The sequence below is a fragment of the Pelophylax lessonae genome (assembly GCF_965119305.1).
Source record: "Pelophylax lessonae genome assembly, chromosome: 1".
NCBI classification, from domain to species: Eukaryota; Metazoa; Chordata; class Amphibia; order Anura; family Ranidae; genus Pelophylax; species Pelophylax lessonae.
This window is the reverse complement of record NC_138768.1, coordinates 229184413-229203571: the sequence shown is the minus strand read 5'-3', so window position 1 is coordinate 229203571 and position 19159 is coordinate 229184413. Positions and strand designations below refer to the sequence as shown.

The following is a 19159-nucleotide window of genomic DNA, read 5'->3' as shown; positions in this document are numbered from 1 at the left end:
CTTTACCTATATAGTTTGGTTACTTGCTTAAAGTGGAAAGTGTGTGCTTTTTGTCCCCTAAAATATTTGTATTATTTAAGTGGGGGCTCTAATTTTTATTGTGGTTCGTGTACTTGAAGAGATTTCCTGTTATTTACTGCCCAGGGTCACTGTTGTCACCACACAGAAAGTAAGAGGGAAATTGCTCCATCAATTGTGTGTTTTTTTTTTTTTTCTGGTCGAAACCTAAAAAAAAATCTTAGTGAACCTTAAATAGGAACTCCAGTCGTATTTTGTGCGTTAAAAGTCAGCAGCTACAAAAACTGTAGCTACTGACGTTTAACCACTTAAGGACCGCCCACCATACATATACTGCAGCAGGGCGGCCTTTAAGCGCAAAATTACGTACATATACGTGATTTCGCTTTAAGGCTCTAGGGGCCCCGCGCGCTGCCGGATTGATTAGACACAGCGGGAGTGAGTCCACGGGTCCAGCGGCTGCGATTGCCGCCAGCCTCCCGCAATTGTCAAGGAGACTGACCGAACAGCTGTCTGCCTATGTAACAAGACAAGCGGCTGTTCTGTCAAACAGGAAGGGAGAAGATCGTGTGTTCCTACTAATCAGGAACACCGATCTCTCTCTCTCTCTCTCTCTCTCTCTCTCTCTCTCTCTCTCTCTCCCTCTCCCTCTCCCTCTCCCTCTCCCTCTCCCTCTCCCTCTCCCTCTCCCTCTCCCTCTCCCTCTCCCTCTCCCTGTCCCTCTCCCTGTCCCTCTCCCTGTCCCTCTCCCTGTCCCTCGTCCCTCGTCTCTCTCCCTCTCTCTCGTCTCTCTCCCTCTCTCTCGTCTCTCTCCCTCTCTCTCGTCTCTCTCCCTCTCTCTCGTCTCTCTCCCTCTCTCTCGTCTCTCTCCCTCTCTCTCGTCTCTCTCCCTCTCTCTCGTCTCTCTCCCTCTCTCTCGTCTCTCTCCCTCTCTCTCGTCTCTCTCTCTCGTCTCTCTCTCTCTCGTCCAGTCCAGTCCAGTCCCCCTACAGTTAGAATAGAAACCACTCCCTGTTAGCACACTTAACCCCTTGATCATCCCTGATGTTAACCCCTTCCCTGTCCGTGTCATTTATAAATTTTTAAATTGTCGGTATTTTTTTGTTTATAGTGCAAAAAATAAAAATCGCACAGGTGATCAAATACCATCAATCCATATTGACTAAGGATGTTTATGTACAAATTAGTTTGTTCATAATAGAAGAGCCATCATATTATATACTCCATGAGACCCTGTCAACATCTTAAAAAATTACAGTTAAAAGCACAGAAAAATCAAGTATATTAAATGCCTAATTGCCGCATTTTCCCTTTGCATAAATCATTTTTTTATTGACTTTCAAAATGCTTTTGAAATTGCTAGGGATTTACAGTTCAGGAAGTATCCGTTTCCTAACACGACCTTCTGCCTTCATATCATGTCATTCCTCCTGGGAATGTCTAATTTACACTCTGTGATTGCCCAGGGAGGAATGAAGAGGAATACTATAGAGCAGTGATGGCAAACCTTGGCACCCCAGATGTTTTTGAACTAAATTTCCCATGATGCTCCTGTACTCTGCAGTGTAGTTGAGCATCATGGGAAATGTAGTTCCAAAACATCTGGGGAGCCAAGGTTTGCCATCACTGTTATAGAGTGTCACTTGAGTGACAGCTGAGTCTACTGGCATCACATCCAAAATGGCGGTAGCCATCAGCAGTCTCCAGGCTTTCAGATGTCTACACAATGGGGGCTTTTAGTAAAAAAACAAGTCTTAAAAATATTACAAGAACATATAATCTTATGGGAAGATGGTTGTTAAAATGAATGGTCTATCGACCGTGTGAAGAGGAACAAGAATGTGCCAGAAAAAGCTAAAAGGACCAGAAGGCCCAAAAGTGAAATTTTCATGGTTATACTCTGGTTTAGCTATGTAATCTGACAATAATAGTAAAATCTTCTGACCATATTTCTGCCTCTAATCACATTGAGATTGCATGGATTTCACACCGGTTTCAGAATAAAAATGCATTTGCTAGAAAACAGAAGTGTCGATGGGCTACAATACAAGCCCGAAAGCCTGGAGGGCACAGAAAACACATGCAGTTGATCTGTATATTAAACGTCTATCATCTTGGAAAACTGAGAGAAATTCGTTTTTTGGTACATACAGGGCTCTAATGCTCTAAACTAATCTTCCATTAAATAAATTACAGAAAGCTTTTTTTATTTTATTTATTTATTTTTTCGTGGACAAACCATTATAGTACATTATGTGGCATTTATGCTGTTGTAGCTTTTGGAATGTTTGGTTTTTCTCTTTATTGAAACCATTTTTCTTCTTCCTAATCTCCTCAGCTCTAAGGGATCTGAATTTATCAGGCTGTTCTTGGATTGCTGTATCTGCACTTTGTAGTTCCAGCTGTCCATTGCTGAGATCGCTCAATGTTCAATGGGTAGAAGGACTGAAAGATGCACAAATGAGGGATCTCTTGTCTCCTCCAACCGATAACAGGCCAGGTATGGCTCAGCCAGTTCTACTACTTCATTTAAAAGGATATGGACATACAGTACATGTTTAGTCAACTGTGTATAATTCATTGTAAAAAAAAAAAAAGTTATTCAAGTAGTCAGTTGGATCTAATGTCAGGCTGTTGACTGGTTACTCAAGTTGGCTAAACTGCTTCCCATCCACCGTATGGTGAAATGATGGACAGGCGGGAGCACTCTCATTTTGGGAGGACATCATATGATGTCCCCCCATTCTTGCTGCGCATGCGAGAGGCACGCACGCAGCGCAGTGATCGGTGAAGGACATGGCACAAACTCTATCACGGTAATGAGCCTATGACGTAGGCTCTTTACCATGTGATCAGCTGATCACAGTGTAAACTGGAAATGCCAGTTATCGCCATTCCTCTCACTGACAGCATGTGTGGAGAGGAGAGCTGTTAAGCGGCATTCCTCAGCAGGGACATCTGCATGGATAATCGGGGCACTGATGATCAGTGCAGCCCCCTCAGTGCTGCCTATCACTGACTAAGTAGTACCCATCAGTGCTGCCTTATGAGTGCCCGTCAGTGCAGCCTCATCAGCACACATTTGTGAAGGAGAAAAATTACTTATTTACAAAATTTTATAACCGAAACAAAGAGAAACTTTTTTTTTTCTTTTCTTTCAAAATTGTTTTTGCAAATTTCAAAATTTTTGGTCTTTTTTCATTTGTTTAGCAAAAAATAAAAAAACAGCAGTGATTAAATACCACCAAAATAAAGCTTGATCTGTCTCAAATAAAATTTGGGTACAGCAGTGCATGACCACGCAATTGTCATTCAAAGTGCGACAGCACTGAAAGCTGAAAATGGTCCTGGGCAGGACGGGGGTAAAAATACCCTGTAGGCAAGTGGTTAAATGTTTTACTGGATAACATGGGCTGCTGATTTTGTGAGATCTCATTGTTCCCACCTTAGTGCAATTTATCAGTTTTCTTTTACTTGTAACATTTTGAAAGGGGGACTAAATAGGTTAGCATATGGTGTAGATATGATGTAGACCAGGGGTGTCAAACTCAATTTCATCAGGGGCCACATCAGCATTATGGTTGCCCTCAGAGGGGCGGTTGTATCTGTAAGACTAGATGTCCAGAGCACCCCACTCTCCCTTACATCACAGTGCACCCCCCTTGCCTTGTGCTGGTGCCAGGAAGAAGCTGGGGTCTGAGCTGGGAAGCAGAAAGTGCAGAATCTGAAGGAGGACCAGAGAAGGGCTGGAGTCAGCTGTGGGAGTCTGCTGAATGCTGAAAACAGGGTAGGCGGAGACAAGGGTGTGCGGCGGCTGCACAGATAGATACAGAATCTGTAGGAGGATTTCGGTCCTCTATGCTGCCAACTCCCAAAACAAGGTGGGGGTGGAGACAAGGGAGGTGCTGCAGATGCATGAGAGGTGCAAGAGCCACATAAAATGGCCTGGCGGCCTTGTGTTTGACATATGTGGTGAAGACTGATCAGCAATACAGCAGTTACTAAAATACAAAACGATTGCATCGTCCTGTCGCTAGATTAACCAATTGCCATCTGTGCCAGTTCTAATATTTCTCACAACATTATATATTTTCTGAAAACAAAGTCCTTGGAGAGTAAAATGGCTGATGTTGCAATTTTTTATGACGCATATCTGCACAGCCGTTTTATCAATTTCAGGAAAAAATAAACTTTAATGAATTTTAGTGCACACAGCCACAATACAATACCCATGTTTTTGGTAAAATCTAAAAGATGATGTTAAGCTGAGTAAATAGAGAACTTTAAAATTGTGTATGCCAGTGGAATGGCAACAAACTATGGTACATTAAGTTATTAATAGGCAACGCTTTAAAAGTCTATACAGGTTACCAGTTTAGAGTTTAAAATGAGGCCTGGCCTGGCAGAATTGCTCTTGCTCTGATGTTTGTGGCGATACCTCACCTGTGGGGCAATCACAGTCAGATTCCTGCTTCATGCCATGGTTCCTCCTGCAGGCTCCTGCATCACTACTGTCTCATGTGGTGACAGTGGACCAGGAGAAGTAACCACACCACGTAGAGGAGGACCAGGAATCCCGTGCTCCCTGAAATGCTGGAAACTGAAACTTTTTTTGTAACTGTTACTCAAGAGAGCAAAGGCCTGTAACCCAGGTAGTGGGGCAAGAAAGTATTTGTGGCATGGGTGGCTGGATAGGTAAGTATTTACTCTTTTTTTGTGTATATGTATATATATGTGTTATATATATATATATATATATATATATATATATATATATATATATATATATATATATATATATATATATATATATATATAGTGACAGTCCTTTTAAATAGTACTAAGGCTTGACTTGTTACACTATATTTGCTTTGTTTTAGGTCAGATAGACAACCGTAGCAAATTGAGGAACATCACAGAGCTTCGTCTAGCAGGACTGGACATTACAGATGCCTCACTGCGCCTGATGATTCGACACATGCCTCTTCTTTCCAAACTGGACCTGAGTTACTGTAACCACGTCACTGACCAGTCCATTAACCTGCTCACTGCAGTGGGTACATCTACCAGGGATTCTCTGTCGGAAATTAATTTATCAGGTAAATAGTGCCACAGATCAGAAAGAAGGTGACCGCTTTCTTTTTTTATGTCTTCAACTAAATTTGTATATGTCTTCAGATACACAAATCCTGTGCTTTTAAAATAAGAAAAAATAAAAGGGTTGGGCCACCCAAAAGTGATATTTAGTTCTATTGCAGTCTGGTTGTCTGCATGGCTATTTTGTATGTCTTAAATACTTTCAGGATTTTTAAGAACCTTGTTAAGTGTTTTGGGAGGCCCTTTTTTAAAAAAATTGTTCTGACAGGCCCTGCCTTGCAACCTGCCCTGAAAGCATTTCTGGTCTTCCAAACCCTAGCTGACTAGGCTAAGGCCATCAGAAGGGATCTAGTTACCATTCAAACTCCAGATAGTGTTTGGAACCTTTGCCAATCTTGAATTACTGCTTTGGCAAGGGTCACCTGTCTCGTTTTCCATATGGGGACTCTTGAATGCCGGTTCCTCAAATCAACTAATAATTTAAACAAAAAGTTCCTGCTTTGCAAGGCTATTCAATGGATAGTTTCTCTTTGGAGCTGCCTTGGACACCTTTTTATCAAGAATGTCACCTGGGAATAGAGTACACCATCTGACCTGGCATAAGAAGCCTAGGACTTGCTCCAGGAAGGCTCATACCTTTTTTGGGGGGCTAAGAGGAGTGTCGTTTTTTTCTCCCAGGCCTCAAAGCCAAGCATCAAACCCAAACCACCAGTCTGTCCGTATCCTCTAGCCTTCCAAATCCTTCAACCCCTCAGATAAATCTTTCATGGAATGAAGAGACATCCTTTCTTTCTAGGCTTTTGCTGACTTTTGGACAGCCAGCATTTCAGAAGCTTGGGTCAGGGAGGTATTTTCCAAGGGCTACAAGCTAGGATTCTAGCTTCAGCCTCCTCTTCTGTTGATGTTTTTCAACCTACCTGTGTAATTGCACAGATTAGCAGATCTCCACGCAGCTCTTGCAGGTCTTCTGGAGCAGATGGTTATCGCCCCATTACCTGTGGAGGAATGGTTTCAGGGATTCTACTCCAACCTGTTGACAGGGCCTTGATACCCAAAAGGGGAAGATGCCTCCCTTTTGGTTTCTGAACTAAGTGTCTTTATTTGGGCCCAGAGATTCTGCACGGCATTTACCTGTCTGTAATAGCCTCTCTCCTTCAAGGAAACTTTCTGGTTCTTGTGGACATCTACTTGCATAGCCCCATTGTTCTAGTTTATCAGGGATTCATTCATTTTGCTGTGGGTCCTCAGCAATTTCAGTTTTGTGGCCTTGCTGTTCGGCTTAACATTTGTACCTCGAGTGTTCACGAAGGTGCTGGCCCTGGTGCTAGACTTGCTGTGTTCCTAGGGCGTCGCTGTTGTGGGGAATCTGGATGATCCTTTGTTCAGGGAGTAGGTTCTGGCCAACAGCATAGCTTGCACTGTGCACGCCTTGCAAGGTTCGGTTAGGCCATGAACCTTCAAGAATCCACACTTGAACTGACTCATCGATGTATATCTGAGCCTTCTTGTTGACACAGCTCAAGCCAGAGTTTTTCTTTCCCATGACCAACTTTAAACTTTCCACTCCAAGACTTGCACTCTCTTAGTCAGTCCAGGGGTCGCCCAACTTCCTACTTTTGCATGAGAGGTCTAGGGCTGATTGTAGCCCAGTTATAGTTCCATTTGGCCAGTTTCACCCTTGACCCTGACAGGCACAACACCCTGCCATCCTAGGCAGACGGTCCAGTCCTTGGACAGACTTATTTCACTGGACATCTGAAGTCAAGGTTGTCTTTGGTCTGGGGGGTCAGGAAGCCTGCTCTGGAAAGATGGTGAATCTCCCTAATTGGGGCATAGACAGCAATAACAACTGACAAGCGTCTAATCCCTCTCCACTTTATCCAAAAGAGGAAAAAAAAAAAAAAAAGGTTTTGCCTTTAGATATACATCAAGGGGGTAATAAACCCCAAACCAAAAATGTATTACATTGCAGCTTACCAATTCTTAGGTGTGATGGCTGCTTTAGTTTCCTTTTTGTAATGTTTTTTCTTTTATTTTCATCTGGTCATCCTGCCAGTACGTCCTATTTTTCGCTTACTAACAGACCGTTTTTCAGACAGAGTAGCAGTTAGGGTTGAGACAAACCATTTACTACTCGGAGGGGCTTTACAATGGTCCGCTTTTACTCCTTTATGTAAATCTTTATAAGCCGTTACAGCAAACAGTGTTTTAAATTGGTTAGCTGAAGTCCATCTTAACCAGTTTGGCTCCAGAGCAATTTTTTTAGTTTGTGGTTTGTCACGTACATGTAAAAGTCCTAATTTTTGGCAATAAAATTGCATAAATCCCTAGAACATTCTATATGTTCTGAAAGCAGAGGCCCTGTAAAACAAAAAGGTTATAGTTGCAAATATTTGTTTCACGTGATATTTGTGCAACTGTTAAACGCAAATTTTTCGGGAAAATATAATAAAATGAGTTTTAGTGCAAAATCATGCCATATAATACTTATTTTTGGTTAAAATATAAAAGATGAGGTTGCATCGAGTAAATAGATACAGTTGTTTATTATCAATCAACTGTTCTACTTTTTTTTTTTTTAATCCTAATGACAACAGAAAGTACCCAAATTTCCCTGATCAAAACTTTACATACCCAAGTTCTTAATACCGTGTATTGCCCCCTTTAACATCAATGACAGCTTGAAGTATTTTGTGGTATTTGTGTATGAGGCTCTTTATCTTCTCAGATGGTAAAGCTGCCCATTCTTCCTGGAAAAAAGCCTCCAGTTCCTGTAAATTCTTGGGCTGTCTTGCATGAACTGCATGTTTTGAGATCTCCCCAATGATATTGAGGTCAGGAGACTGAGATGGCCTCTCCAGAACCTTCACTTTATTCTGCTTTGATCTTTTAAATCTTCCCCAGGAGTCTCCAATCAACCTTGGTCTGGTAAGCCTAGAGCTAGCTTCTCAGGACCAGCAAACAAGACCCCTTTAGCATGAAGGTCTGTCCTCATCCATTATTGGGTGGATGATATCTTAGCTGGTTTGCGGCCTGTGGACTTTTGTAAAAATCAAGGAGATCCGCAAAATGTTTCTTTTGGGTGTACTCAGAAAGGGGGGCAAAGTTTTTTTCTTTTCAGGCATTTTAGGTCCTGAGTCTCCTTGTGCGGATTTAATTCCCGCAAAGGTAATATCCGAACTACCTAAGGTCCCCCCTATCCCTGTCCAGAGAATTGAGTTACCTAGGTCTGATTTTAATTCTGACCAGGGTGGTCCCTCTTCTGGACAAATTTGAGGAACCACAGGCCGTGATTCACCGGCTGCTGTCACACAGATAATTCTCTCTCCCGATTTGCATACAGGTTCTGAGTCTGGTGGTATCCACCATCAAGACAGTTCTGTTTGCACAATCCTACATGTAGCTCCTCTAGCAGGTTGGGCTCCACAGGAGGATACCGAAGTTTGTGGCAAGATCAAGGGTTTCTCTGGCAGAAGCCGCAGGCGTCAAGGGCCACGATGAGGCCAGTATCATCCTCAGCTCAGACGGCTCCCGCAGTTCCTGCGAGGAATTAAGTGCAAGGATCTTCAATCATCCTGGTGGTCGTAAATGTCCCTTGGGGGCTTCCCCTTGTCCCAAGGTCTACTCTACCATCCTGCTTTACAGTCGCTGGTTTTAATGGCTTAGCTTTTAAAAGCCAGGTACTGAGGGATAGCGGTTTGTCTGGATCAGTGATCCCTACTATGGTGAAGGCGAGGAAGTCGTCTTCCAGCAAGCTATACCATCTTACATGGAAAGCGTACATTTCTTGGTGTGAGTCGATTGGCGCTCATCTTAACCTTTTTTCAATGGGGTGTTGATCAGAAGTTGGCCTTGAATACCATCAAGGGCCAGGTGTCGGCCTTGGCAATCTTCTTTCAGCGACCCCTAGCCACACACTCTTTAGTTCGTACCTTCATTCAGGGGGTTCGACATGTGGCTCCACCTGTACGGTCTCTTTTGCCGCCATGAGATTTAAATTTAGTGATTTCGGTTCTCCAGAAACCTCCATTTGAGAATATTTTTGGGAGATTCCCTTGTCTGTTATCCCAGAATTTGACATTCTTGGTGGCTCTTACCTCAGCCCACAGGGTATCTGAATTGGCGGCATTATCCAGTCGCAGTCCCTATTTGGTGGTCCATAGGGATCAAGTGAATCTTTGTTCCTGCCCAGAATTGTTTCTGACTTCCATTTGAATGGGGACATTGTGTTTCCTTGTGTCCCAAGCCGGCTCATCCCAAGGAATTTGCTTTGCATATTTTGGATATGGTTCATCCGATTTGGGTATATCTGGCAGCTACTGAGTCCTTTCAGAGGTCAGACTCTCCTTTTTGTGGTTACGAATGGACCAAGAAAAGGGCTGGCCGCTTCGGCTACCATCTCCAGATGAATCGGACAGATGGTGACTCAGGCCTATTCCATTAAAGGTCAGGTTCCACCTTTCTCTGTCACAATGCATTCTATTAGGGAGCCGAGTGCTTCTTGGGCCTTCCGTCATCAGGCTTCATATAGCAACTTTGCAAGGTGGCCAACTTTGCAAGTCGGTCGTCGGTGCCTACCTTCACGAAATTCTATAAGGTAGATACTTTGGCATCTGCAGAGGCTTCTTTTGGCTGCAAAGTTTTGCAGGCTGCTGTTTAAGAGGGGCTGTTTCCTCTTGAGGGGTGTTTTTCTTTAAACTTTTATTTTTTCAGATGGGGCTCCTGGGTCCTGGTTAAGGACACTTATGCTTAGCCTTGGTTTTTTTTCCCAACCCTTCATCTTTCTTTTGGCACTGCTTTTGGGCGTCCCAGAGATGATTTATGGAGCGCTGTGTCCGTCGATGAACGAAAGAGAAATGGATTTTACGGCAAGTACAAAAATCCCATTATTTTACTTTCTGCTATAAATACATATATGTATTCTGCTTCATTCTTTTGGTTAAAAAAAAAATCCTAATAGGCGTATATTGATTGGTTTTTGCAAAAGTTATTGCGTCTAAAAACTATGGTATGTATATAAACTGGAATTTTTATTTATTTTCGTATACTAGTAATGGTGGCGATCAGCGACTTGTACTGAGATATTGCAGCAGACGATCGGACACTAACTGAGGCTTTTGACACTTTGCAGGAACCAGTGACACTAATGCAGTGATCAGTGCTAAAAAAATATGCACTGTGACTGTACTAATGACACTGGCTGCGAAGCGGTTAAACATTGAGGTTAACTGTGTGCCTAGCCAGTGTTTTTGTGTAAAGTGTAGTCTGCTTTTACTAAGGGAAGTGATGGATTGTTTTCCCTGCTTTGCAGGAACACAAAATCTATGTCAATGTCAGAGCAGAGCTCCGTCCTGTATCTCTGCCCGACAGAGTTCCATTGCCTGGCACCCACTGATCAGCATTCTTACCATAAAATACATTTCTCTAGCGCTCATTGACAGACGTAGTCCTCGGTGATACACCACCTTCGGGTTATGTTGCCTCCACAGGAGCAGGACTAGACAGGAAATTAAAAAGCTCTGGCCACACCCTAGGGGCAGTCCCAGAGGGTATATCCTCTCTCTCTCTGCCTCAGCAAATCAGTTATTTTCTGTCTAGTTAGGAGTAAGGACCTAGATACCTTGCTGGGATCTTAGGTCCTGGCAAGAATTTTTTTCTTAAAGGATTTTTAGACAGCTTTTTTTCTCCAGTGTTCCTGTGAGATCTTCAAGCAAGAAAGCTGAACTGGGCGACGGGCTGGATGTTGAGATCCGGTGGTCACCCCAGTTCAGCCTACGAGCGCGTGCAGGCCATAGCTCCGTGCTGGGTCGGCCGCGACAAAGTCCCATTAAAAGGACTGAACCCGCGAGTTAAACGTCTCGCTGAAACGCCAAAGACCATGAGTCACGGCGTTCGTATCGGTCGACAGCCCTCCCGGCCCGGTGGAGAGGGGTACTGTCAGGAGTTGGTGCCCGCCTGGTTCCGGTATGGTGAGTAGTATGTTCCCCCTTTTTCCCTGACGGGTTTTGTGGTGAACGCGGGCCCCTCTCTGTATGGTAAGAAAGAGTCCTTTCTATCCTATAACATGTCACAGATCCTCCTACTTTGAGTGTGATTTTTTGTGTACAAAAAGCCAGGAGGCTTGGTTTGGGAGCTAACAATCTATTGTATACATGTTTAAAAGATGTAATCTGTGGCATTCTGGGAATCTTATGGGTTAAGTATAAGCTACCTACCAGTCAGAAGCCACGGACATGTAGACTGCCTTCCAAATCAGATCTCCAGCTATTAGCAGGCCTCCCGAACGGCCATGCGGTCCGCCAGGGCCGATACCGCCAACCACGCCATATCCCCAGGCAGAGACAGTGTTGTGTGCCCTGCAGCACACCGCCATTCAGCAGGCCGCCACCATTTTTTCTTGCAGGATCGCACGAGCCGCCATTTTGGCGTAGCCTCGTGTCTCCAGCATGGGGGCGGCCATGTTTGAGGTGATCCTACACCTCGTGGAGCTTGGGGGAGGCGCCGGAAGGCGTGCAGAGGGGCGGAGCCGCCTCCTTTCTTCCTGGGCAGCCAGCCAAAAGACTTCCTGTTTGTCAAGACAGCGCTGTAAGCTGTTGCAGTTTAACTCTGAGCATCAAGTGGTGAGCCTGGGGGTCTATCTCTCTCTCTCTCGATCGATAGCTAGCAGGTAACACTAAGGGGCTTTTTTGTGGCGCTGGGGGTCAGAAAAGAAAAAAAAAAAAAAAAAAAAGTTTTTTTCTTTACTTTTGAATTATATTATCCAGGAAGTAACTGGAGTTATCATGGACCCTGCCACACATATTCCCCCACCTGTTTCCCTCGAGGGGGCCTCGGGACCCGCCGGTGCACAGAGTATAGAGTCAGTTACAGCAATTTTGGAGTCTATGGTGGCTCGGGTGGAGGCGGCCTGTCAGGGACGGGGGTCAAGGAAGCGACCCCCGCCTACCCCTATACTATCTGACACCTCTGACTCAGATTCAGAGATGGTCACGGCAGTTGCAGGTTCCTCTGCAAGGGCTGCTATCCCAGGTAAAGCCCCCTCAGAAAGTGAGGAGGACGCTTCTTCTCTTGCTATTATTCAGGAAGAAGCATTGGTGGACGCACTAGTTGTGGCAGTGCAAGAAACCTTAAAACTTGAGGCTTTACCGGCAGAGGCAACTGAAACAGAGATGCCTTTTGGTACTAATAAGCCCATCAAGACGGCGAAGGCTTTTCCTGTACCTAAATGTTTTGGTAATCAGATTAAAGGAGAATGGGAGCATTCTAAGCGTACCTTTACTATTTCCAAGCGTATTGCTAGACGCTATCCGTTTGAGGAATCCATCATTAAGAAATGGACGGTACCACCAATCGTGGATCCGCCTATTTCCAGGCTGAATAAAGCCACGGTTATTCCAGTGGAGGACACTTCGTCCTTTAAGGATCCGGTGGATCGAAAGATAGAAGCAGAGTCCCGCACTATCTTTTCTCTGATAGGGTCAGCATTTAGACCAGTAATCGTTATTGGTCTAGTTTCCCAGACACTTACGGAATGGGCGAAAATGGTACGCCAAGATCTTAGGGGAAAAGATATTCCCCAGGAGACATCTGATTTGATGGAACAGATCATACAAGGGCTACGGTTTATCTGTGACGCAGCCTTGGACACTACTCCCCTATTAGGGCATGCATCTAAGTTAGCAGTGATCCTCAGACGTGTGCTGTGGTTAAAATGCTGGTCAGCTGACCTAGGTTCCAAAAAGACCTTGACCAATCTCCCTTTTCAGGGGAATCGTCTATTTGGGGCCAACCTAGATGAAATCATTAAGGATGCCACTGGGGGCAAGAGCACTTTTTTGCCACAGGCTGCAAAAGCTAAGGGACCTCGCAACAAGCGAGGACCTTTCTTTACCGCCCATAAAGGGCGCCCGGCTGGTACTAGCGGGAAAGGCAAAACTCCTCCAGGAGGGTTCAAGAAGGGCTGGTCGGACAAGCAGAGGACCAACCCAGCCAAACCCGAAGTAAAGGAGTACACAGCCTGAAGGTGCGCCCCCACCCGGTTTCAGGGTGGGGGGACGTTTTCACCGGTATTCAGGACATTAGATCGAGCATCAACCACTACTACCGGTGTGATTCTTCCCTTCCAACATTTAAGTACCACAGGAAGCGGTAGTTACCGTTCCCTGAAAAGATCTTTTCCTTTACCTTTTCCTAAGATTAGTCCCGATACCTCACAGGAATCGGATCTGGTTGACCAGATAGGCCAAGTAGCCTCTAGTCGGGTGACTTCGGTCCCTGAGGTTCAACCAGAAAAGATCACCTTTCCTGATAACTATCAGGTATCTGATAAATGTGTGGGAACAGAAAACGACCAGACTTTCTCGGATGGTCGGGGCCAGATAGCTCTAGGGACGCCTGGTTCAGATCCAATCAGCGTCAGTGGTCCTAGAAATTCTAGGCTGGCCTCCTCAAGCCGGCCTGGCCGACTTGGACATGTTAGTCGCAGACGTTCCGTGGGAACTTCGTCTCAGGGAGTGTCTGTGGTCTCAAGGACCAATTTACCTTCGTGCTTTACAGTCGCTGGTTTTAATGGCCTGGCCATTGAGACCCAAGTACTGAAGGACAGAGGTTTGTCTACTTCAGTCATTCCTACCCTTATTAAAGCAAGGAAAGCGACTTCCAGCAAAGTCTATTATCACACATGGAAGACTTATATTGCGTGGTGCGAATCTTTAGGATTTCCTCCACGTACCTATTCGGTGTCTCGAATATTGGCCTTTTTGCAACAAGGGGTTGAGCAGAAGCTAGCCTTGAGCACCATCAAGGGTCAAGTTTCAGCATTAGCAATCTTCTTTCAGAAACCTTTAGCTACCAAATCCTTGGTGCGGAATTTCATCCAGGGGGTGCGGCACCTGGCTCCTCCAGTCCGCGCGCCCTTACCGCCCTGGGATCTTAATTTGGTTTTGTCGGTTCTACAGAAACCTCCCTTTGAAAACATCAGGGAGATTCCCTTGCTTACTTTATCCCAGAAGGTGGTCTTCTTGGTGGCTATTACTTCTGCTCGCAGGGTGTCAGAACTGGCTGCATTATCATGCCAGTCCCCATACCTAGTGATTCATAGGGATAAGGTAGTACTTCATCCTAAGCCATCTTTTCTTCCTAAGGTGGTTTCAGATTTTCATCTGAATGAAGATATTGTACTACCTTCCTTGTGTCCTCAGCCTAAGCATCATCGGGAACATGCGTTGCATTCCTTAGATGTGGTTCGGGCAATCAGGGTATACCTGAAAGCTACGGAATCATTCCGTAAGACGGATTCACTTTTTGTGATCACGGATGGCCCCAGAAAGGGTTTGCCTGCATCTGCCGCGACCATTGCCAAATGGATTAGACAAACGGTGGTACAGGCTTATTCTATTAAGGGTCAGAGTCCTCCGTTCCCTGTTAGGGCGCACTCCACTCGAGCGCTCAGTACTTCCTGGGCCTTTCGCCATCAGGCGTCAGTGGTCCAGGTATGTAAGGCGGCCACCTGGTCGTCGGTACATACCTTTACAAAATTCTATAAAATTGATGTGACGGCATCGGCGGATGCCTCATTTGGCCGCAAGGTTTTGCAGGCCGCAATTTGAGGAGACCGGTGGTCTACCTCGAGGGTTTTTTCTGTTTGAAAAAAAAAAAAAAAAGAAAAATTTTTTTCTCTCTTTTGTTGAGTCTCATCATTAAGGATGAGCATTGTAAACTTCTAGTTGGCACCGGTTGGGCCTTCTAGATTGGGATTTGTTTTCATTTTCCCACCCCTCAGTTGTGATACTGCTCTGGGACGTCCCGAAGGTGGTGTATCACCGAGGACTACGTCTGTCAATGAGCGCTAGAGAAAAATGGATTTTTGTAAAATCTTACCGTAAAATCCTTTTCTCTTAGCTCATTGACAGACGTAGTCCCCGCCCCTCTGTTTTTTTTGAGTTGGGTTAAAATCTCTAAAGACTGCTTTTTCACATAACTGATTTGCTGAGGCAGAGAGAGAGAGGATATACCCTCTGGGACTGCCCCTAGGGTGTGGCCAGAGCTTTTTAATTTCCTGTCTAGTCCTGCTCCTGTGGAGGCAACATAACCCGAAGGTGGTGTATCACCGAGGACTACGTCTGTCAATGAGCTAAGAGAAAAGGATTTTACGGTAAGATTTTACAAAAATCCATTTTTCTTGGAGTGAGGGACATAGATCCCAACCCTCTGTATTTATGATCATGCTCTTGGTACTTAAAGAAAATAATATTGCTGCGCCAAGTCTTTCATTGGAGATAAATAAATAAATATGTTTGGTGTACAAAATGTTATCGCAATAACTCTAAATCAGTCCATCAACTGTGATACTAAAGTGATAAGCCGTGATTATAAAATCAATAATATTAATAGTCCCAATCCTCAGTGAAAATAGTGACTGAAAGAAAATCAAAAAATCTTCATCCACAAACGTGATCAAAAGTGCTGCATGCTTCACTCCAGGTGCTCCTAGTGACTAGTGACAGATTAGCAGCTCACCTTAGGAACAGACTCCTGAGAGTCAATACACACTCTGGGATAATCACTGCAGTCTGGTTTGCCTTCCCATCACCGCCTCCTGATAGTCCCTCCAGGTTTATATGGCATCGGTGTGGAAAAATAAAAGCAAGATCTAGTGCTCTCTGATATTAAGGCTATTTATTAAATCATAAATGGTGAAATCTCACATTTCAAAGCACTTCAGCAGTGCGGACTTATCATAGCATCAAACGCTGCCTGTGGTCTCCGGGAATCGACGTGATGACGTGCAGGCTCCTCCCCCGTACGCGTTGCATCATAGACTTTGTCAGCGGGGTGGACTCTTGGTACTGCTTTTCCACTGAACTGAGGCTTGCTGGGAGCAGGCCAAGCTGAGCACAATTTGCCAGTCTCCAAATTATCCTATAGGGCAGCAGTAAAACCCAACAGTCTCGGAATCCCTGTGCCCCTCAATGAACTTTAGGAAATTGATTTTGCTGTAAGTACAAAACTACTACAGGTGCCAAGTGCTTATTGTGAAGAACAAAGTTGGGTCCATTAAGTCTGGATTGTCTTTAGACATACACCAGAAATTGCCACAGATTTGCTCTAAAAATGCAAATTATACTACTTGTACTTTGTACTTTTTTTGTAAAAAAATGCATTTTTACTCTCTATTGCCTATTATTAATGACCACTTTATCTTTCTTTCCAGACTGCAATAATGTTACAGACCAGTGCCTGACTTACTTTAAACGCTGTGGCAACATCTGTCTGATTGACCTCAGGTACTGCAAGCAGGTCACCAAGGAAAGCTGCGAACAGTTTATTGCCGAAATGTCAGTAATTGTACAGTTTGGACAAACAGAAGAAAAGCTTCTTCAAAAGATTAGCTAATGTAATAGGAAAAAAATACTTTCCTTCAAGCTGCACCTGAAAGACAATATTGGCCTTAAAAGTAGAGAGGTTTGAGGTTCACCTCTGAAATGTCACATTTTCATCCAATGGTTTCTCCAGCACCGCAAACACCAGCTGTTAAAGGTTGACACTGGAATAAAGGTTTGACCTTTTCAAGGACTTTTTTTTTTTTGACAAATCCAAGGGCATGCGCTTGGTAATTTATTGTATTGGCTCTTAAACTGTTCAACTTCTGAGCTTTGTGTGTCTTTAGAAGTGGACCATACAGAACACGGAAGCCTTCCAAAAGCTGGTAAAAAAAAAATACTTTGTCATACATTATGCAGAAATATTTTTCTACACATCTATTTGAAAGTTAAATTTGCAGTGTATGATACCAGTGTTCTTTTCTGGGGGATATATAAAATGGGTATAAAGAGAACTGCCAATCTTTTTCCATGTACAGTTACTGAAGGCAGTGATACCTTATTAATGAGCCCACATTGTGACCACTTCTAAAGCATGTTTAAATTTAGCTTTTTTTTTTTTTTGTTTTTTTTTACATGAGACATGTGCATGCTGAGCAAACATGTATGTTTATTTGTTTGACACACATCCTCTCTGCACACAAAGATCCAGCATCGCATGATGATTTGTGGCCTGTTGAACAAAATTCTTGTAATGCAGGGCAAACTGACCAGGCAGTCTCCACTAATGTGCCATTGGACAACCCGTCCAAACCTTAAGGCCCGACAGTAACATGCTTGCCTTCAGAAGTGCCATTGTTGTAAGGTGTTGTTCTTGTAACCAGTTTAACTTCTAGTTTAACTGTTCACAGGACAGAAAAAACATGTTTACCACCATTTCCTGGCTACAGATTGTTAAACAAAATTAAAAAAAAAAAAAAAAAAATAGAGCCAGATCAGGTACAAAGAAGAACTTGGGTCTCTTCAATCACCACTTGTAAATCTCCTTTAGTAAAAGAGATGACCCTTGCACTGGAAACTTAAGAATGGGGTCATCATTATAAGGGAGATTGAACAGGTAAATGCATTTACACCAATGCATTACAAGTCTATCCCACTCCTAACCCATGGAGTCAGATGTATACTTTTTTAATGTAAGTAATGTTGTTGGATTTAAAGTGTATCATGTTTATTTATGGACACATTTATTAAATTGTTTTACTAAATGGTCTGTCTTTTATTGTGAACCTGGCATTCTGGATAAGGATTAAGGGCTTATGTTCGTAGATCATGTTCGTAGATCTTGAGTACCATAAGTTTTAACTCCTACTTAAAGCGGAGTTCCAGCCTAACCGCACACTCACCTGTCCCACGGTCCAGCGATGCGCCGTCTTCTCCCTCTCTGCTCCGCGGCGCCGGCATCACTGATGTGGGCACCCGGCTGTGACAGTTTGCGGCTTCACAGCCGGGTACGCACTGCGCATGCGCGAGTTGCGCTATGCGTCGTGATTGGCCGGCAATCTACTGGGACCTCTGACATGTCCCAGAAGATTGCAGGGATAGAGGAGAACTTCCGCTCAGGGCGCCGCGGCGCTCCGAGCGGAAGTGGGAGTGGGTACATGTCAAATCTAGGTACCCGCTCCCCCCCCCCCCCCCAAAATGACATGCCAAATTTGGCATGTCAGGGGGCTAGGACTATTTAAAGCGGAAGTTCCACTTTTGGGTGGAACTCCGCTTTAAAGCCCATTTCTGGCCAAAACCTAACCCTCTAATCCAGGGGTCCTCAAACTACGTCCCTCCAGCTGTTGCGGAACTACACATCCCATGAGGCATTTGTAAAACTGTGACATTCACAGACATGACTAGGTATGATGGGAATTGTAGTTCCTGAACAGCTGGAGGGCCATAGTTTGAAGACCCTTGCTCTAATCCATTCAGCTTGTTTTTTTCATTGTTTACATATCTTGTGCATCTGTTTCTCTCAAACATAATTTCCAGATGCTGGGGACTGGTAATCCAGCACTGCAGATGTGCTCACAAAGTCATGCCTTCAGCCCATCTTCTTGATCCTGGAATGTCCCTGCCACTGGACAGCAATTGGAAGTGTAGACATCCCTGAAGAAGGACCCTGACTCCTGTTCACAAAAGAGAGAGGACTTAGAATGACAATACCACATGACCATCCTGATATGTCGCATATCTAGCACCTCTAGCATAGTTACCGCATAACACTTAGAGAGGTATAGCCAACGCTTGTTTTTGTTATACTTCTGCTAGGAATCACAGGAGTGCAGTTCATTCTATACTCCTGTGACCCACTGTTGGCTGACATCACAGACCCGGTCCAGGCTCTAAAAAGATCCTGCCATGTGGTCAAGTTGCTGAGAGCCTAAACCAGCTTCTCCCTGCACAGCCCAGCGCATCCAACCTCCCCAGGACACTAGCAAACATTTCCAGCAAGATTTGCCAGAAATGGTATTTCTATAATTCTTCCAGGACAGCCATGTGGGAGATGATTGGTTCCACTTGCTTTAGTGAGCATAGGCAAACACCCCTCCCGCCCGCTAGGCTCTCAGGCAAGTCTGGAGTAGACTACCACCACAGGAAATAGAATGTAAAAACAATGTCAAATACAAACCATAGGATAGCCCAAGGTGGGAACTAAACATCTGTCTTGAAAGATT

At 44.4% G+C, this 19159-nt stretch overlaps 1 protein-coding gene across 4 annotated transcripts in view; it reads left to right on the top strand.

Annotated features, from left to right (window-relative positions):
• KDM2B (lysine demethylase 2B) overlaps nt 1-17701 on the top strand; it is a 246416-nt gene extending 228715 nt beyond the window's left edge. For all 4 annotated transcript variants that reach the window (XM_082244129.1, XM_082244128.1, XM_082244130.1 and 1 more), the window contains 3 exons: nt 2357-2518; nt 4899-5117; nt 16328-17701. In XM_082244129.1, coding sequence (XP_082100255.1) covers nt 2357-2518; nt 4899-5117; nt 16328-16509 — 563 coding nt within the window. In that variant the 3' untranslated portion in view covers nt 16510-17701. The remainder of the gene's footprint in view (nt 1-2356; nt 2519-4898; nt 5118-16327) is intronic.
• Nucleotides 17702-19159: the final 1458 nt, after the last annotated feature.